The sequence below is a fragment of the Bufo bufo genome, chromosome 4 (assembly GCF_905171765.1).
Source record: "Bufo bufo chromosome 4, aBufBuf1.1, whole genome shotgun sequence".
Classification (NCBI taxonomy): domain Eukaryota; kingdom Metazoa; phylum Chordata; class Amphibia; order Anura; family Bufonidae; genus Bufo; species Bufo bufo.
Genome location: NC_053392.1, coordinates 219,782,467 through 219,804,161, shown reverse-complemented (window position 1 = coordinate 219,804,161; position 21,695 = coordinate 219,782,467). Strand labels below are relative to the sequence as shown.

The following is a 21,695-nucleotide window of genomic DNA, read 5'->3' as shown; positions in this document are numbered from 1 at the left end:
CTGGTGGCAGTCTTCCCGGGTGGAGGAAGCACTGTTTCACTGGGGCAGTGAAAAGGGTCCCTCAGCTTGTTGCCTCTCTGTGTCCATGTGGACAGGAGGAGTCTGTGAACATTGTACCAAGCTGACCTTACCTGCTCCTCAGGGACGGTGTAACGTCACGCCTTGGTAACCAGTATACCGTATCTCACTGGCTCTACGTATTTTACGTCCGGCGGCAGCGAGGTGCGGTATTCGTCACATAATGAATCGCCCGGCCATGATGTCTGTTAATTTTTGATTGAACTGTGGAATGGCCTAGACCTTCTGCAGGGAAGTTTTCCTGCAAGATCCGTGCTTTCTGAATGGAGGTGTGAAATTGTACGCAAGTGGCCTGCTTGTCCAGGACCTCCTGTGGAGTTCTCTGACTTCTGCTATCTGGCTGCACTTTGAAGCAGGGCCCCCTTGTGGAGTTTGATTTCCTCTGCCCACTCCTGGAGCATATGGCAGAAATGAAATCATACTCCATATTCCTCACTGTCATTATAAAAAAGTCATTTTAAAGGAGCTTCTAATGTTTTGGCACGGTACAACATCTGCAGTATAGTGCCATAGAACCAGCACTGAACAAGCACTGTGTCTACAGATAGGAAACAAGATGCTGCATCCTGTTCTGGCCCTAGCGATTATGTGACCACCGGGCCCAGAGACTGCAGGAGCTGCCAGGCCTTCTCCTAGACCTCAATCGGCTCTGCAGTAAATCTGTACCGTGCCACTGCACAACCTCAACCCTAGTTACAGGAGAAATCAACAGTAAAAAAATGTTATGTTAAATGTCCCTAAAGGTCTTGTATGACCTTATGGGGGACACAAAGTGTAAAAAAAAAAGGTTTTTATAAAAATTACATTTTCAGGTGTAAAAAAGTGCCCTTTTCCCGTAATCAAGTTATTTAAAAATTTTACATTTATTGTATTGCAAAATTATGCTGAAACAGCTATTTTTAGTCACCTCACTTCCCAAAAAACATATCAAACGATCAAAAAGTCATATGTACCTCAAAATGGTACCGATAAAAACGTTAAAAAAAAGAGACCTCACACAAGACCATTGTAATCTAAAAAAAAATATGGCTCTAAGAATTTTTTTTTCAAAAGTACTCTTATTGAGTAAAACAAAAAAATTGACATATTTGTTATCGCCACGTCCGTATCAACTGTCTGGGGACAAAGCAGCTTTTTTTGTGCCCTTGGCCTAGCAAAAACATAATATCAAGTCAGCAAAAAGTCTTATGTACCCCCAAATAGTACCAATAAAAATATAGTCTGTGCTGCAAATGGCAAGTCCCTAGACATCTATATTGGCAGAAAAATATAAATTTTATGGATGTTAGCATATGGTGATGCAAAATACAAAATATTTTTAATAAAAAGTGCTTTTATACTGCTACAAGAGGACATCGTTTTAAATTAGAGGGGCCAAAGTTTAAAAGTAATATCAGGAAGTATTACTTTACTGAGAGAGTAGTGGATGCATGGAATAGCCTTCCTGCAGAAGTGGTAGCTGCAAATACAGTGAAGGAGTTTAAGCATGCATGGGATAGGCATAAGGCCATCCTTCATATAAGATAGGGCCGGGGGCTATCCATAGTATTCAGTATATTGGGCAGACTAGATGGGCCAAATGGTTCTTATCTGCCGACACATTCTATGTTTCTATTATGAAAAATAGTAAAACATGAAAAAAACTATACACCTTTGGCATCGCCATAATCATATCAACCTGCAGAATAAAGTTATCATATCATATGTATCACATAGTGAACCTCATAAAAAATAAAAGTAATAAATAAAAGTAAAAAACATTGACAACATTTACATTTTTTCCCACTTCACCTCCCAAAAAATGAGATAAAAAAAAAGATCAGGAAGCCAAATGTACCCCAAAATAGTGCCAATAAAAACAACAGCTTGTCCAGCCAAAATAAGCACCCACACAGCTCAGTCAACAAAATAATAAAAAAGGTATGGCTCTTAAAAAACATTTAAGCAATTTAATTTCATGCGGCTCCTTCCCTACTGAACCCTGGCATATCCCCAAACTGCAGTTTTAGACCACATATCGGGTGTTTCTGTATTCAGTAGAAAATGGGATGCAAATTGTGGAGTGATTTTCTCCTGTTATCCCTTGTGAAAAAGAAAGTTTGGGCCCATTTTCTTATAAAAATAATGTATTTTTTTACATTTTCACAGAGTTTTATAAATTCTATGAAGCGCTTGTTGGGTCAAAGTACTTACTACGCCCCTTAAAAATTCCTTGGGTGGTGTAGTTTCCAAAATGTGGTCACTTTTTGGGGGTTCCCACTTTATGGGTACCTCAGAGTCAACATGGTTTGTGTAACATGACGCCCAAAGACCATTCCAGCACAACCTGCAATCCAAAAACCATATGGCACTCCTTGACTTCTGAGCACTGTTATGTGCCCATATAGCAGTTTATGACCAGATATGGAATGTTTCTGTAAACTACAGAATCAGGGTAATAAATGTTGAGGTTTGTTTTGCTGTTAACCCTTGATGTGTTACAGGAATAAATGGATTATCTGCAAAAATAAGGGAAATTTGAAAATTTCACCTCCATTTTACTTTAATTCCTGTGGAGTAACAATTCTAAAATTAGTTTTGAATCACTTGAGGGGTATAGTTCATTTATGGGTGGTTTCTATTATGTAAGCTCCTCAAAGTGACTTCAAAACTGAATTGATTTTAGAAATTTTCTTGAGAATTAAAAAAATTGCTTCTAAAATTCTAAGGCCCCTTGCAGACGAGTGTGCCGGATTCAGAACATGCTGCGATTTTCACGCCACGCACAAGTGATGCATGAAAAACATCGCTCATGTACACAGCCCCATTGAAATGAATGGGTCAGGATTCAGTGCGGGTGCAATGTGTTCACGTCACACATTTCACCCGGGCGGAAAACTCGCCCGTGACAAAGGGGCCTAAGTTGTAAAGAAAATTAAAAAACCATTACCAAAATGACGATAACATAAAGTAGACATATGGTGAATTTTAAGGAGGACCTTTCAACGATCCGGACATTGTGAACTAAGTATCATGACATACAGCGGCGCCCAGGGATCTCACTGCACTTACTATTATCCCTGGGCGCCGCTCCGTTCTCCCATTATGTCCTCCGGTATGTTCGGGGACTTGGTTATAGTAGTCGGAGTCTGCCCTTGTTCTGCCGGCGTCTCCTTCTCCTAGGCTGTAGCGCTGGCCAATCGCAGCGCAAAGCTCACAGCCTGGGAGGTTTTTTTCTCCTAGGCTGTGAGCTCTGTGCTGCGATTGGCCAGCGGTACAGCCTAGGAGTAGGAAGCGCCCAGCAGAACTATAACCAAGTCCCCGAACATACCGGAGGACATAACTGGAGAACGGAGCGGCGCCCAGGGATAATAGTAAGTGCAGTGAGATCCCTGGGCGCCGCTGTATATGTCATGATACTTAGTTCACAATGTCAGGATCGGTGAAAGGTCCTCTTTAAGTCAAACCTGACCACGGCATTTGAGCATGTGCAAACCCGATAGCACACGCTTCCGGGTATGCTCCCTCCGTCAGCAATCAGAGGAGCCGGAACTTGTATGAAGCAGCCTCTGTCATAGAGAATGACAGGAGGCAGCTGCATAGTGTTTCCTATGAAGCCCCTGTCTGTACCAGGGCTCCATCTCCACAGGAATCTAGTAAATTTCTCATAGACTCCAATGCTAATGCGTTAAAGTCTATAACAATATCAATCTAATGACTACTTGTTATATTTATCTATGGGAACTATAAAAAAGTGTAAAAAAAATAAAGTTTTTAACTTAAAAAAATGAAAAAAATAGAAAAATTCAAATCACCTCAATTTCCCCAAAATAAAAAAAAGCACATCATGGGTATCACCACGTGTGAAAACACCCATACTATAAAAATATTTTCCCCATATGGCAAACTGCGAAACGGAATAAAAAGTGGCCAATTCAGTTTTAGGTGTTAGAATATGGTGATGAAAAATAAAACTGATTTTTTTCCAAGGTATTTACTATTTTACCAGTATCAAAATGCAAGAAAAACACCGGGTTCATTCTGACCTGCAGAATGAAAGTAACTGGTTAGTTTTATCACACATCGAACGTTGTAAATAAAAACCCTGGTAGAATAGCTTTTTTTTCCCCAGAGGATAGGTCATCAGTAAAAATAATTCTCTGAAAACTCTTTTAAATCTCACCGATCAGGTGCGTGTCATGATTCATTTGGAGTCTTTCATTTATTAGAGACAACAAGAAAAGAATGAATGGTGATGTGGTAATTTGTACCAACCCCTTTCAGTATGTCTAATGCCCCCTCATGTGGAGAACATAGACAGCACAGAACCGTGATTTACTGACATGTGAACAAGCCCTTACAGTATTTTGTGATAGTACATTAGTAAAATATAAAGCTGCAAATATATAAAGGATCAAAAGAATATGAAATAATACAACTTACTGCATCCTTGTCTGCACGGAACACGCAATCATCAAGATTTACATCAGCTTGTGTTCTCAAACACTCTGTTTCCTTTATGATGAATTCAAAGAAATACGATTGTCCAAACACATACTAGAAAAGAAAAAAAATGACTACATTATATAAAAAGCAGTCATAATGGAGTTGTCCTTTATTCTTTATTGTCTATTGTGTTTTTGTTTTCTTTATATTGAGCAGTTAGCTATATGTATGTATGTATTTATGTTCAACGCTGTTTCTTTCACATATACTGTTATGGATTTACTGTATCATACTAGTAAGAAATGGTCCATTGACAGTTCTACTATCATCTCTCTTTTTCTATACCAAGCTGGTAAGGAAACTAAAGATACAACCAGAGCACTTGCCATCATTTTTATAATTGGGAATGCTTCTGGTTTCAATCTAAGGCTAGTTATACACTAGCATAGCCAAATACTGCAAGCACCAGTTTTTGTTGGGCAGAATGCTAGCACTAGTAACATAGTATATAAGGACGAAAAAAGAAATTTGTCCATCCAGTTCGGCCTGTCATCCTCCAAGTTGATCCAGAGGAAGGCAAAAATAAACCTGTGAGGTAGAAGCCAATTTTCCCTACTTAAAGAGGACCTTTCACTGATTATGACAATGTGAACTAAGTATACAGACATGGAGAGCGGCGCCCGGGGATCTCACTGCACTTACTATTATCACTGGGAGCCGCTCCGTTCTCCCGCTATGCCCTCCGGTATCTTCGCTCACTAAGTTATAGTAGGCAGAGATTTCAGTCACTAAGTTATGGTAGGCGGAGTCTGCCCTTGTTCTGCCGTAGCGCTGGCCAATCGCATTGCAGAGCTCACAGCCTGGGAGAAAATAACCTCCCAGGCTGTGAGCTCTATGCTAAGATTGGCCAGCACTACAGCAGAACAAGGGCAGACTCCGCCTACCATAACTTTGTGACCGGAGATACCGGAGGGCATAGCGGGAGAACGGATCGGAACCCAGGGATAATAGTAAGTGCAGGGAGATCCCCGGGCGCCGCTTTCCATGTCTGTATACTTAGTTCACATTGTCATAATCGGTGAAAGGTCCTCTTTAAGGGGAAAAAAATTCCTTGCCGACTCCAATCAGGCAATCAGAATAACTCCCTGCATCAACGACCTCTCTCTAGTAGCTATAGCTCAGAAATTCATCCAAGCCCCTCTTGAACTCTTTTAGTGAACTCACCATCACCACGTCCTCAGGCAGAGAGTTCCATAGTCTCACTGCTCTTACCAGAAAAAATCCTCTTCCATGTTTGTGTACAAACCTTCTGTCCTCCAGACGCAGAGGATGTCCCCTCGTCACAGTCACAGTCCTGGGGATAAATAGATGATGGAGGAGATCTCTGTACTTACCCCTGATATATTTATACATAGTAATTGGATCTCCCCTCAGTTGTCCTTTTTATAAAGTGAATACCCCAATCATGTTGATAATCTTTCAGGGTACTGTAGTCCCCCCATTCCAGTTATTACTTTAGTTACCCTCCTCTGAACCCTCTCCAGCTCTGCTATGTCTGCCTTGTTCACAGGAGACCATAAATATACACAGTACTCCATGTGTGGTCTGACTAGTGATTTGTAAAGTGGTAGGACTATGTTCTCATCACGGGTATCTATGCCCCTTTTAATGCAATCCATTATCTTATTGGCCTTGGCAGCAGCTGCCTGACACGGTTTTTTACAGCTTAGTTTGCTGTCCACTAAAATTCCTAGGTCCTTTTCCATGTCAGTGTTACCCAGTGTTTTACCATTTAGTATGTACGGGTGACTTGCATTATTCCTTTCCATGTGCATAACCTTACATTTGTCAGTGTTAAACCTCATCTGCCACTTCTCTGCCCAAGCCTCCAATATATCCAGATCCTTCTGTAGTAGTATACTGTCCTCTTCAGTGTTAATTACTTTACACAGTTTAGTGTCATCTGCAAAAATTTATATTTTACTGTGCAAGCCTTCTACAAGATCATTAATAAATATATTGAAGAGAATAGGGCCCAATACTGACCCCTGAGGTACCCCACTAGTGACAGTGACCCAATCTGAGTGTGTACCATTAATAACCACCCTCTGTTTTCTATCACTGAGCCAGGTACTTACCCACATACAGACATTTTCTCCCAGTCTGAGCATTCTCTTTTTATATACTAACCTTTTATGCGGTACAGTGTCAAATGCTTTGGAGAAGTCCAGATATACTACATCCATTGATTCGCCGTGGTCAAGTCTAGAACTTACCTCCTCATAAAAACTGATTAAATTAGTTTGACATGACCGATCCCTCATGAAGCCATGCTGATATGGCGTTATTTTTTTATTTTCATTGAGGTTTTCCAAGATAGCATATCTTAGAAAACATTGGCCTATAGTTTCCGGGCTCTGTTTTTGGACCCTTTTTTGAATATTGCCACTATATTTGCTATGCGCCAATCCTGTGGAACATTCCCTGTCACTACTGCTGGAAAATGACGGAATTCCCGTTGGGTCCCATTATAGTCAATGGGTTTTGGTGGTGCTCCAGCCTTTTCCAGCTATGCTGGATGCAATAAACTGTGGCAGGCAAATCTTCTGCTGAAACAGCCTGCCAGAAGATTTGTGAAAATAGCCTAAGTAGATCAAAAATTCTGTGCTGATAATTTTATATCTTAATAGGGGACCTAAGGTTTCCAATACAGACGTCCAAATCAGTAAGCTGCTCCTGAGCTGTAGAAATCTATGTTCTATAAGCAACTCCCAGTGACTGTAGGTAGACATATTTATGTCTTTAGGCAGTGTGTTATTAAAAAATGTTGACATTTTTTTGTTAAACATTTATTTTCAGAATTTTTCTTGATTTTTGTTTAAAAATATCTAAACATGCAGTTTTCACACTGGCCACTAGGCCTAATGTCGAGACTTCCTCTTCTTAATACAGGTAACTTTTCAGTAGCCGTTGCGTTATCATCACAGGCAGGATTAGAATGACATATCACCTTAGTATAGATAACACAGGATCCACCATTCACAACAAGTGAGATCACAGCTTATCACATTCCTGTCACAGTCACATGCCTAGAAAATTCTCCCATAGAAGTCAATGACAGTGTCACGGAAGGTGTTACAGAAAACTAGAAGACACAAATGAAGATCCGACTGAATTGATCCAAAACTACGGAACCAAAGGGTAAGCCCTGCAACCGCCTTAGCTCTCTCCCTTACTGCTCAGTCTATGCAAAAATCTCTATGGTAGATAATTGCATACCCTCGTTCCTCGACTGTATGAAACCTGAACACCCTATAATAGTGAGGGGACACGACCACCGGCTCCCTACACTTAATAAGGAGGGAGTCAGGGTCAGCTAGGATCAAGCAAACAGGAAAACCCAAATAAATGAAGAGACTTATCTGTAGAAGCATCAGTTGTAGCATCCAGCATGCACACACTCCAGGAAGTTGTATAAACCGCAAAGTGATGCAGTATGGGAGGGGATTTAAAGGGATGCAATCAGTGCAACTAGATGACAGCTGAGAGAGGGAAACGAGATGACAAAACGAAAGCAAAACAAAAGAACCTCAAGCAGGAGGTTCTGAAGAACATCTGTCAAAGCTTCTCAGATGTCTGGCAGTGACAGAGAGCAGCTCTAGTCTATTTGTGTCTGTGGCCCATGTGGCTGTTCTCAAACAGGAAGTCTTGACATATTTTATGCCTTGTAGCCAGTGTGAAAACTGCAGGATTATAGGAATATTTTAAAATATAGATAGGGACAGGGAAAAAATTGTTTTACCAAAAATTCTATATACATACGTTTAACATAAAAACTTGATTTGGCCATGTAAAGGGAACCAAGGGATTTGGAGCACTGGTATACTTAGCACTAAATGAGCTCTACATTTTGGACCTAAAAATGTCATAGTAGTCAGGGGCCTTGTAAAACCCCCCCAAGCCTGCACTTATATTAAATGCTGCTTCTGGCAGAACCAGTAAGATCACAATCCCCTTCAATACAGAAGTATTGCAGTGTATTGTACAAGCAATCAGAATATGCCAACACAAAGCATTACTTTTAAAGTTTTAAAGTAGTGATATATACCAAAAACTATTGAATGTATATTATTATCACTGTTATTACTGTAAACGTACTGACCAGAAGATTAAATAGCATCTGTCTGCAGATTTGTGCCTTTCAAACTGGCTGACCTGTTCCATGTGCACTTGGCAGCTGAAGGCATCTCTTTTGGTCCCATGTCCCATATGTGCCCGCATTCCTGAGAAAAATGATGTTTCAATATATGCAAATGAGCCTCTAGGAGCAATGGGGGCATTGCCATTACACCTAGAGGCTCTGCTCTCTCTGTAACTGTCATGTCTTCTGCACTTTGATTGACAGGACCAGGCAGTGTAAACGTCATCATGCCTGGCCCTGCCAATCAAAGTGCAGAGGGCATGAAAGTTGCAGAGAGAGCAGTGACTCTAGGTGTAACGGCAACACTCCTGTTGGTCCCAGAGGCCATTTGCATATATTTAAACATCATTTTTCTCATGAATGCGGGCACATATGAACATGGGACCAACACAGATGCCTTCAGCTGCCAAGCGTTCATCAAGAGATCAGCCAGTGTCATAGGTACAAATCTGCTGACAGATGCCTTTTAAGGTTATTTTTATGGTCCTTTTTACCATATAGTGAATGCTGCAGAAAAGAAAAAAGAAAACCCAAAAAACAATGCTGCAATTGTGTTTTTTTTCTATTTCACCTGACTTATGTAAAAAAAACAAAAAAACACAATGTACTATATGGAATATTAAACAGTAAATAATACAATTCATAAAAAACTCAAAAGATAAAAAACATAAAGATAAAACCAATTAGGGTTTTTGGAAGGCAGGGAAAGAAAAACTTGGCTTGGTCCAAGAGTTTAACTTGTATTATAGTGCATATAGCAATGTGTCCCGTGCTCATATGATCTTATGACTCGTGTTTCAGAGGGCATACGGTCATGTGCAAGGACCCTAAAGTATCTTTGCAGAGAGCAATTATTACCTTATTATTTACTGTGCAGCAATGTTGGTCCTTGCAGTATTTGCACAGGGGTGAGCCGTGTACACTGAAGTGTGGGCCCATGCAGTATGTTCGCCCTACGCATATCCTGCATGAATGATTGACGTTACAGTGTACACAGTACCCTCCACATGACTTGCACCCTAAGGCCCTTCATATCTGTGCCTTCTAGACACTGGCTGGAGACTGGCTTGTGCAGCTTTATGTCCAGTATATCGTTTTTCTAAAAGATGGCTGGACTAATCCTCATACACTGCTCAAAAAAATAAAGGGAACACTTAAACAACACAATGTAACTCCAAGTCAATCACACTTCTGTGAAATCAAACTGTCCACTTAGGAAGCAACACTGAGTGACAATCAATTTCACATGATGTTGTGCAAATGGGATAGACAACAGGTGGAAATTATAGGCAATTAGCAAGACACCCCCATTAAAGGAGTGGTTCTGCAGGTGGTGACCTGACCACTTCTCAGTTCCTATGCTTCCTGGCTGATGTTTTGGTCACTTTTGAATGCTGCCGGTGCTTTCACTCTAGTGGTAGCATGAAACGGAGTCTACAACCCACACAAGTGGCTCAGGTAGTGCAGCTTATCCAGGATGGCACATCAATGCAAGCTGTGGCAAGAAGGTTTGCTGTGTCTGTCAGTGTAGTGTCCAGAGCATGGAGGCACTACCAGGAGACAGGCCAGTACATCAGGAGACGTGGAGGAGGCCGTAGGAGGGCAACAACCCAGCAGCAGGACCGCTACCTCCGCCTTTGTGCAAGGAGGAACAGGAGGAGCACTGCCAGAGCCCTGCAAAATGACCTCCAACAGGCCACAATTGTGCATGTGTCTGCTCAAACGGTCAGAAACCGACTCCATGAGGGTGATATGAGGGCCCGACGTCCACAGGTGGGGGTTGTGCTTACAGCCCAACACCGTGCAGGACGTTTGGCATTTGCCAGAAAACACCAAGATTGGTAAATTCGCCACTGGCGCCCTGTGCTCTTCACAGATGAAAGCAGGTTCACACTGAGCACATGTGACAGACGTGACAGAGTCTGGAGACGCCGTGGAGAACGTTCTGCTGCCTGCAACATCCTCCAGCATGACCGGTTTGGCATTGGGTCAGTAATGGTGTAGGGTGGCATTTTTTTGGAGGGCCGCACAGCCCTCCATGTGCTCCACAGAGGTAGCCTGACTGCCATTAGGTACCGAGATGAGATCCTCAGACCCCTTGTGAGACCATATGCTGGTGCGGTTGGCCCTGGGTTCCTCCTAATGCAAGACAATGCTAGACCTCATGTGGCTGGAGTGTGTCAGCAGTTCCTGCAAGACGAAGGCATTGATGCTATGGACTGGCCCGCCCATTCCCCAGACCTGAATATCCAATATCCACCAACGTCACGTTGCACCACAGACTGTCCAGGAGTTGGCAGATGCTTTAGTCCAGGTCTGGGAGGAGATCCCTCAGGAGACCGTCCGCCACCTCATCAGGAGCATGCACAGGCGTTGTAGGGAGGTCATACAGGCATGTGGAGGCCACACACACTACTGAGCCTCATTTTGACTTGTTTTAAGGACATTACATCAAAGTTGGATCAGCCTGTAGTGTGTTTTTCCACTTTAATTTTGAGGGTGACTCCAAATCCAGACCTCCACAGGTTAAAAAATTTGATTTCCATTTTTTTTTTTGTGTGATTTTGTTGTCAGCACATTCAACTATGTAAAGAACAAAGTATTTCAGAAGAATATTTAATTAATTCAGATCTAGGATGTGTTATTTTTGTGTTCCCTTTATTTTTTTGAGCTGTTTAGATTGTAAGCTCTTGTGATCGGGGCTTTCACTGCTGTTAGACTTTTTTATTAGTTGTGTCACAATGTAATGCCTGATCTGGTTTTTCAATTGATTGTGTCAGAAATAGACAAGGCTGCATGCAAGTAAGGAGCTTCCATGCATAGCTGCATCTTACCTGTGTTCTCACTCTTTCAATTTCATCCACTTTGAAATGATGCGTCTTATTGCTGTCTTCATTAAACTGCTGGATGATCTGATTAGCCTGTGCTTTTATTTCTGGGGTGATATCGGTGACTGGAGAGGGGCAGTCTGGGCAAATATGAGCAACTGCCCTAGAAGGAACTGATAATAAAAGGGTCATTGAATGAGCAGATTGATTTGACAGGAGCAGCCGACGTCCTACATTATACGTTGCTCTTACCTGTGCCAAGGGTGCAATTATAATTCAAGAGACTCTGACTTCTCGATGGCTTGGATATGAAAGTGATGACTTTACAGTGACCATATACCTGGAGCATACAAGTATAGAGCTTGTAAAGTATTCTTTTTTCTATGCATATTTTTAGAGATGAGTTTACAACAATGGAGAAGCTCGGTGTTTACACAGAGAGTTGGCAAGAAAAGCTCAATGTTGATATATGGAAGGTTATGCACCTGGACTGAGGAAACAACATGTACAGTTTTGTATTAAAGAGGACCTGTCACCCCTCCTGACGTGCCTATTTTCATAGCTACATGTATTCCCTATGTAATAACAATTCTGGAACATCTCTTCTTATGGCTCTATGTTGTGCCGTTCCTTTATTATTTCTATTAGAAGTTATGAATAAATAGCCAGCAGTCTGCAGTAAGGGTACAGAGGGGAGGTAACCAGTTGGGGGGGGGGGGGGGGGGGGGGGTGTACCTGCACAGACTCACTCTATCCAATCAGTGCTTCCATTTTCAGACTGTGCAGGTACACCCCCCCCAACTGGTAACACCCCTCTGTACCCTTACTGAAGGCTAATAGCAATTCATTCATAACTTCTAGTAGAAATATTAAAAGAACGGCACAACATAGAGCCATAAGAATAGATGTTCCAGAATTGGTATTACATGGGGAATGCAAGTAGCTATTAAAACAGGCACGTCAGGAGTGGTGACAGGTCCTATTTAAAATTAAATAATACTTTACTGAGTAAAACTACTAGTAAAAAAAGATAGTGGTGGACAGTACACTTTCCATTAGCAACCAGTGTCAGACAGCTGCTGTCAAGCCAAATAAAATCACGGCAAGATAAAAAATGGATAGCACCCATAAATTACCACCTAGATATCTCCAAAGACTCAAATTCCAAACATGCAATTTTTTATTGTTCCACTCATTTGAAAGCGGATAAAGGGGTTCTGCGGTGGGTTAATGCTTATGGCCTATCCTCAGGATAGGTCAATATCTGATCTGCAAGCGTCTGATTCCCTGTACCCTGTTGATCAGCTGTTTGAAGAGGTAGTGGAGCTCATGTAAGTGCTACTTCCTCATAATTACCTGCCCATTGTCTCGATTGTACAGGAGGTGCAGTGTAATTACAACTGATCCTTCCCATTCCAGTGAATGTATTGTAATTACAAGAGACAGGACACACAGGTACTGTAATTTTGAAGAGGAAGTCTTCAAACAGCTGATCGGTGGGGTTGCCGGGAGTCAGATCCCCACCAATCTGATATTGATTAACTATTCTGAGGGTAGAGCAGCAATATTAACCCACTGCACAAGTAAAATAGATGTATTGATGGTGAATATTATAAACATAACTACAGACAATGAGCTAGGGCAGATGGCAGAATGCCATATGCTACCCTAAGATTATATATTTTTCTACTAGCTAGCACATTCACCTGTTGTGTAACACACAAGACATTATAGATGTTTGCTGGTATTTATTATTATCAGCTTATCGATAAGTGGCATGGCTCTCTGGTGGTCTCTACTTACAGTTTCATGGAATGAAATTTTATCAATGCTACACTCTTTCCACGATTTCCCACTCAGGACAGAGCATTTTGTTTCAACCACATCCAGATCCATATAGTAGATGAAGCCTCCATGTTGTGTCACTGGCTGAAATTAGAAAATGATAAAAATAAAAAAAAAGAGAGAATAAAAAATAAAATAAAAAAGGACAGCAACAAATAGAAGTCATTGAGTTGTTTTCTCTCATTCAGTTGTTCTTTCTTTCAGTGATTTCCAACTATATTTGTTATATCTGATGACCGCCATTATAATTGTCTGAGGGGTTGCTGTTCACCAGTATTCCCAGGACTTGGTCACAACCTCTATGGGAACTGTAATAGCAATCATTCCCGTCAGTCACTTTTGTAGAAAAAGAAGGCATAATAGGAGAAATGTATAATACAACACAAGTTTGGTAATGGATCCCATTGTAATCAGGGAAACCATCCAGATAATATCTAATTACAATGGCCACCCTATAAGGTTCCTTTCATACTACATTTTAGTGTGCTTGTGAGTGTATATTCTAAGGCAAATATATGTTTACTTATGACATAATTTTGTATATGTTTTATATGTTACTAGCAGAAGGACCCAGCTTTGCACGGGTATATTTCATCTATTTCATTTAATGTTTGTGTATGTCATTAAAAGATATCGACAGTATCCCCCTTAAGAGTTACCTCTACAGCACCCTGCCCCTTAACACTGACCTCCATAGCGGACCGTCCCCTTAACTGTGACCTCCACAGTTCCCTGTCCCCTTAACAGAGACCTCCACAGTGCCCGATCCCTTATCAGTGAACTCCACAACAGCCCGCTCCTTTAACAGTGACCTCAACAGCATCCCGCCCCCTTAACAGTGACCTCCACAGCAGCCTGCCCCTTAAACAGTGACCTCCACAGCGGCCACCCCTTCATTAGTGACCTCCACAGTACCCAATCTCCTTAACAGTGGCCTCTTCAGCAATCTTCCCCTTAACACTGACCTCCATAACAGACCGTCCCCTTAACTGTGACCTCCACAGTTCCCTGTCCCCTAAACAGAGACCTCCACAGTGCCCGCCCCCTTATCAGTGACCTCCACAGCAGCCCACTCCTTTAGCAGTGACCTCAACAGCATCCCGCCCCTTACCAGTGACCTCCACAGCGGCCGCCCCTTCATTAGTGACCTCCACAGTACCCAATCCCCTTAACAGTGGCCTCTACAGCAATCTGCCCCTTAACACTGACCTCCATAGCGGGCTGTCCCCTTAACTGTGACCTCCACAGCAGCCAGCCTATAGGGTGGCCAGAGGTCAGGTTTCAGACTCCCTGTCCTCCGTCCGGCACCGGACCTGGACCGTCGCTGGACGGACACAGGGATGTTCTTTTGAACAGCTCACTCTCAGACAGCAGCACTGTGCTGTCTGAGCATGAGCTGCAAGGAGAAAGACAGAAGTTGATTTTTACCTTCATTTTTTCAATCCCCGTCGGCTGTGGAGTGGGAGGGGGTGTGGCTTAGTGGGACCTGGGGGCGTGGTTTTAAGTCCATCTTTTGAGGGTGGCCTGAATAGCCACCCTACCTGCCCCTGAACTGTGACCTCCACAGCACTCCGCTCCCTTAACAGTGTCATCCATAGCACCCTGCCCCTTTAAAGCTGACCTACAGCAGTACAGCAGTGAAGAAAAATGGCTGGGTTGTTATGGAAACCTGGTGTAAAACTGTGTGCAGGGGCGGGCTGGGACGGGGGGCAGGGAGGCACAGGCCGCGCAGCCCTGGATGTAATTGCGGCGGGCAGCAGTGGCGGCGGGCAGTAGGAGATGAGCGCTTTCATTGTGGAATCGCTCATCTCCATATTCATCTGTATCGCCGTCCCAGGACAGTGATACAGATGGTTGTGCTGTGGGGCAGGGGAGGGACAGGCGTCTTCCTCACCTGTTCTTCTGATAGGCCGCAGGCACTAATGCCTGCAGCCTATCAGAGGCCGGCTTAGGTGGCGCGATGACGTCATTATCATCGCGCCGCCTGAGCCGGGCAGCACACAGCAGGGATACAGGCCGGAAGAGGCCTGCATCGCATCGCTGCTGATGTAGGTAAGTATTAGTGGGGTTTTTTTCTTTGCCGGGGGAGCTGGCACTATGGGGGGAGCTGGCACTATAAGGGGAGCTGGCACTATGGGGGGGGGGGGGGGGCTGGCACTATGGGGGGTTGGCACTATAGGGGGGCTGGCACTATGGGGGGAGCTGGCACTATGGGGGGAGCTGGCACTATGGGGGGAAGCTGGCACTATGGGGGGAGCTGGCATTTCATACAGCCCCATTTTTATTGGGGTGACATTCTGGGGGCATTTTTTTTCTTGCCCATTTTGGGGGGGAGGCACTATGGGGGCATTTCTTACTGGCACATTATGGGGGGGCACCATGGGGGAGAGGAGCACTATGGGGGTATCTGGGGGCTCTAAAGGGGCTTTTTTATTATTGGCACATTATGGGAGGCACTATAGGGGAGAGCGGCACTATGGGTCATCTGGTGTCACTATAGGGGCAGTATTTGGGGGCACTATGGGGAAGTGGGGGCTCTAAAGGGACCTTTTTTATTGGCACATTATGGGGGGCACTATGGCATCTGGTGGCACTAAGGGGGCATTTTTTACTGGCACATTATGGGGAGAGCGCACTAAAGGGGAGAGCGGCACTATGGGGCATTATTTGGGTGCACTATGGGGGAATGGAGCACTATTGGGGCATCTGGTGGCACTAAGAAGGGGCATTTTTTACTGGCACATTATGGGGGAGAGGAGCACTTTAGGGACATCTGCTGGGGGCACTAAGAAGGGGCATTTTTTTACTGGCATATTATGGGGGACACTATGGGGAAGGGGGAGAGGAGCACTATGAGGGCATTTACTGTGGCACTATATAGGGGTATTTTATAATGGCATACATTATGGGGACATTAGCTCAACTGCGGGCATTAAGCAGGGGTATTTCATGTACTGTCATATTATAGGGAGAATTATTACTACTAGGAGGTATTATGCGGAGCTTTACTACTACTGGGGGGCTATGAGGAACATGATTACTAGTATGGGCACTATAGGGGCATTATTACTACTAAGTGTGCTCTGGCAGAAAATTATTTCTATTGATGGGATTTTGGGGAGCACTATTCGTTTGGGGGGCATCCTGGCACAGTATTAGCTTAGCACAATTATTTCTGGGGGACATTATCTTTATACTATTAGTGTCTGGGTGCAGTTATTTTTTAGAGCACTGTGTGCCAATAATTGTTGAAGGGGGCACTATCTGTGTGGTAGTAGTATTTCCAGGGGGACTGTTTCTGCAGTATAGTATTGGGGGTGGCAGGAAAGGGTGTTCCGAAGATGTGAAGATGTTGGAAATGTGGGAAACTAATGTCTGTTTGTGTCACCGCCAGATCTTTGAGAAGTTCTGACAGACGTTCTTCAGTACCTCCTGCATGATGTTCTTTTGTTTTGCTTTCGCTTTGACATCTCTTCTCCCTCTCCCAGCTGTCATCTATTAGCAGTGATTGCCTCCCTATATATCTCCTCCCATACTGCCTCACTTTCCGGTTTATACTACTTCCTGGATTCTGTTCACTGCTTGAAGTTGCTACTGCTGGTTCCTCAAGATAAGTCTATTTCTGTATTTGTGTTTTCCTGTTGGCTTGATTCTAGGTGACCCTGACTCCCTCCGTATTAAGTGCAGGGAGCCGGTGGTCATGTCCCCTCACTATTATAGGGTTTGCAGGTGTCACTCAGTCGAGGTACGTGGACATGCAACTTTCTATCATTGAGATCTTTGCATGGGCTGAGCAGCCAGGGAGAGCTCTAGGGCTTTAATAGGGCTCACCCTTTTGTTTGTTAGTTTGGGATCAAGTCAGTCGGATCTTTATTTGTTACTTCTTGTTTTCTGCAACACCATCCGTGACAGTTTGTGAATCTCTGCAGAGACGGGAGATGGCTGAAAAATCATCATGGCGGTCTGGTCTGAATGGAGAAGATGATGAAAGAGAACGTCTACAACAGGTGACAAGAACGTCTACAACAAAGGTGACATCACTGGATGTAAGAGGTATGGGGCACTATGTAGGAGAAGAGATGCTCCGGCTCCTCCCCCTGCCATTTGCAGAAGGAGGATTCAGAACTGGGTGAGGACGGCCAAGGTGGGCAGCAGGCCACGGGTGGGTGGCAGATGGTGGGGGGAACCACAAGCCTTGAGCAGGATCTGGGGAGGGAGGAGAGCGGAGGAGCTTCCTGGCTGTAGCCTGCTGCTGTTTATTGTATAATGTGAAGCAGGCAGTGCAGCCAGGACAGGCCCTACCCTATCCGTATGATGTTCAGAGACAGGCCGCAACAATAGAATTTCAGCTGTACAGAGTTTGTTGGGAGTGGCCTATTATATATAGGAGGGGCTTTTAATAATGGGTGGGGCTAAAATTGGCCACTTGACTGGATTTGCCCCCAGGACTAATGCTGCCAGCCCTCCCGACTGTGTGTATGTGGAGACTAAGGGCCTGTGAGCTTCTATTGGGTGATATGGGTCATGTGACCAGGCTTCTATTGGCTAATGCATTTTTGGGAATATCTCATGCAGGGATGTCCTTTTGAACAGATCACTCTCAGACAACAGCACAGTGCTGTCTGAGCATGAGCTGCAGGGAGAAAGTCACCGTCCCTCCCACCCCTGCAGCTGACAGAAGTTGATTTTTACCTTCATCTTTTTAATGCCTGTCGGCTGCGGAGTGGGAGGGCATGGCCTAACTGGATTGGGGCGTGGCTTAGCATGACATGGGGGCGGGGTTTTTAAGTCCATCTTTTGAGGGTGGCCTGAATGGCCACCCTACCTGCCCCCTGAATTGTTCACCTCCACAGCACCCTGCCCCCTTAACAGTGTCATCCACAGCTCCCTGCCCTTTTAAAGCTGACCTGCAGCAGTGAAGAAAAAAGGCTGGGTTGTTATGGAAACCTGGTGTAAAACTGTGTGTATGTGGAGACTAAGGACCTGCAAGCTTCTATAGGTTGATAAGGGACATGTGACCGTGTGTATGGCAGTTGGGGTATGAAGACAAAGACCTGCAGGCTTCTATTGGCTAATGTAGGTCATATGATGTGCCATATTTGCATTTTTTGGGAATATCTCAGGAACGGTACGTCCTAGAGAGCTGTGACCCCCACAAGATTTCTTTCCAAGTAGCAAGGGACGTGTATACCAAGTTTAGTTGAAATCGATGGTTGCGTTTTTGAGTGATCGCGGAACATACATACATACATACGTCCTTCTTTGTATATATAGATATATTTTTTGTTCCTTCTTTCTGTGTGTACATTTACAAATTTAAAAAAGAGAGAAAAAAAGGATACAAATGTATACGAATATATGCCATAAGTTTCCATAGTCAACTTATTAACTTTCATGGTGACAGAAAATCTTTGTAACATACTTTTTTTGATAACCAATAAGGGAAAGGTCTGCACAGTTTGCACAGGTCGACACCTGCTACAAGGAGACACTTTAGACCTATATTTAGCCCATGGAAAGTTGTGAGCTTTTTTATAGTTTAAAAAAAATAAAAATACTTTCCCTGAAGTATATAGAAAAATGCGATGTGAATGAGGCTTTAAGGGGTTATCCTAGAAAAGATAACGATGACATCCTCAGGATGGGTCACCATTATTACATCAGTGGGGGTCCAAGTCCTGGCATCTCCTCTTATAAGCTGATTTAGGTAGCTGCTGTGCTTACCCAAGTTCTGGTGAGTGATGCAGGCTCCCAGCAGCGTTCGAAGGACAGCACCATACATCGTATAGTGGCAGTGCTTGGTATTGCAGCTCAGCCCCATTGGGGAATGTGGCTGAGCTGCAAATAGGCCATGTGACCGATGTACAGTGATGTCACTGGCCTAGGAAGAGGCTGCAGCGCTCAGGACTTCCTCTAACAGCTGATCGTGGGGGTCCTGGGTGTTGCACCACTGCAGATCTGATGACCTATCCTGAGCATAAGTCATAAATATTTTCCTGGATAACCCCTTTAAGATCAGCTGACTGAGTCAATTGTAGACTTACCAGCAAAGTTTTTTTCACACATGACAGATTTGTTGCAGCATATTCTGTGACTGGAAATACATACGTTTGGATGGGGTCTGCAGCATGTGATTACAAGCCCCATTCAGAAGTATTGGACAGATTTTCAGTTGCAGATATTTCTACAATCTGTTGCATTTCAGCAAGCCCTTAGGGGGGAATTTATCATCTCTCCACCTGAAAAGTGGTGTTAAAAAGTTGCAAACTATTTGTGACTTTTTTCCAAAATTGCTGCATTTCCCATTTCCTCCACTTTTCAGAAATGGTGTGTGGCAAGGGCAGGAAGGGTGTGTGACCAGCAGCAGCAACAAATTTAACTTAATTTACACCAGTTTTCTGGCACAAATGATTAGAGAAATCTACGGAAGCTCTGAACTGTCGTAGATTTCTGTTTAGTCATATGGACTGCCGGAGGATGCATTTTATATATGACAAGGTATGCGCCTCGTCGTAAGTTAGGCGCATCCTCCGACGGCACAGGAGATATCAAAACCAGCACTGAAAGTGTCGATCTTGATAAATCTCCTCCTTAGGCCTCATGCACACGACAGTATATTTTCACGGTCCGCAAAACGGGGTTCCGTTGTTCCGTGATCCGTTTCTGTTTTTTTTTCCGTGTGTCTTCCTTGATTTTTGGAGGATCACCAGACAAGAAAAGTGAAAAATAATCTAAGTCAAGTTTGCCTTGAAAATGATAGGAAAAAAACGGACACGGATCACAATCTTGTGTGCCTCCGTGTTTTTTCACTGACCCATTGACTTGAATGGGTCCGCGAACCGTTGTCCGTGAAAAAAATAGGACAGGTCATATTTTTTTGACGGATAGGAAACACGGATCACGGACGCGGATGAACAACGGTGCATTTTCCGAGTTTTCAACTGACCCATTGAAAGTCAATGGGTCCGCAGAAAATCACGGAAAACGGAACAACAGACATGGATGCACACAACGGTCGTGTGCATGAGGCCTTAATGTCCTCCTATATCAGTCATAGTGCAAAATAGCATAGAAACTTGTAATTAATTTTCTGTTTCCACTAAAACCTACAAAAAACCTACATGTTTTTGCTATTATATCCATTTATGTTGTAATTAAACGGTAATATATTACTATTCCTTATATTTAATATTAATAAAACGGACAGCAGACTTCAGTTCAATGTGATTTGCTGTGCAGGTAAACTTACTGAATTATATAAACCAGTTATAACAAGAAAGTCAAATCCAGCTCTGTATATCTCTATAAACCTATACAAACCTACTTAAAAATTTTGATTTGTAGTATAAACTGGATATTATAATCATTATATTTTATCAAATTTATCAAAGATGGCATGGTTTCTCACCTCTTTGGCCATGTATTTTTATGTTGATATGTTTATGTGACAATGAAACCTAATTCAATTTGTTTTTACCATGTCATTGCTATAGGATGGTCACTTACCTCCTGCTGGACAGCCGACTTAACTCGCACTGGTCTTAACACAAACCCCTCATCGCGATGTTCGTTGATGAGGTTCATTGCCACATCTGTTTCAAATAGTGTTTCATTGCAATCTAGAGCGATTATATTAGGAAATGGCGGGCTTGTGGCAGAACACAATGCCACCAATAAGGCTATTATTACAAACTGCTCCATGTTGATCAAGTCCTGCAAAACTGTGTGGCCTGATCAACCGTTTAACTTCCAATGCCCTGTATTATATAGCCCTTAATTGTGGACACTGGCTTTTATCCCTGAACTTTTTGTTAGGGAACTACAAATAAAAGGTAAATGATTAGTCTGCTTGATTTGAGAAATACTGCCACTATCTATGCAGGATCGGTGCCCATTTTATTATCTATGGTAAACTGACTTGCTCAACTGATTTCTAGTTATCTTTAACTAACAAGTCAACAAGACAAAAAACTGAAAGCTGAACAAAAAAATAAGGTAAAGGATGTGACCGCTGCATTACATGTGCAAATGAGTTATTTTCACATATATAAATTGTAACGGATCTCCTGGCACCCCGACTGGGTACCTCCGTTGATGGATGCTCCTAGTGCTTCCCGAGGACTCCAAGCACTCCACTTGACACCGTAAGCACTGCCGACCCTACGAACCGCCGCAGCTTGGTTGGTATTTCACCGTCTTCTACCCATCCTGGACCTACGACAAGGCTTCCAGGTTCCAGTGGGTACACCTCTCTTCCTTCAGAGAGTGATGCAGGGACAGGAACAGCTCTTAAAAGAGCTAGGGATTATACTCTGGAG

General features: G+C 43.3%; 1 protein-coding gene across 2 annotated transcripts in view; it reads right to left on the bottom strand.

Annotated features, from left to right (window-relative positions):
• Positions 1 to 21,145, bottom strand: part of LOC120997927 (fetuin-B-like) — a 38,095-nt gene extending 16,950 nt beyond the window's left edge. The window contains exons 1-5 of one of the 2 annotated variants that reach the window (XM_040428297.1): positions 20,884 to 21,145; positions 13,336 to 13,461; positions 11,785 to 11,872; positions 11,539 to 11,705; positions 4,501 to 4,614 (exon numbers count right to left, since the gene is read on the bottom strand). In XM_040428297.1, coding sequence (XP_040284231.1) covers positions 4,501 to 4,614; positions 11,539 to 11,705; positions 11,785 to 11,872; positions 13,336 to 13,461; positions 20,884 to 21,078 — 690 coding nt within the window. In that variant the 5' untranslated portion in view covers positions 21,079 to 21,145. The remainder of the gene's footprint in view (positions 1 to 4,500; positions 4,615 to 11,538; positions 11,706 to 11,784; positions 11,873 to 13,335; positions 13,462 to 20,883) is intronic. The other variant, XM_040428296.1, reaches the window with a different exon arrangement.
• Between the last annotated feature and the right edge of the window lie 550 nt (positions 21,146 to 21,695).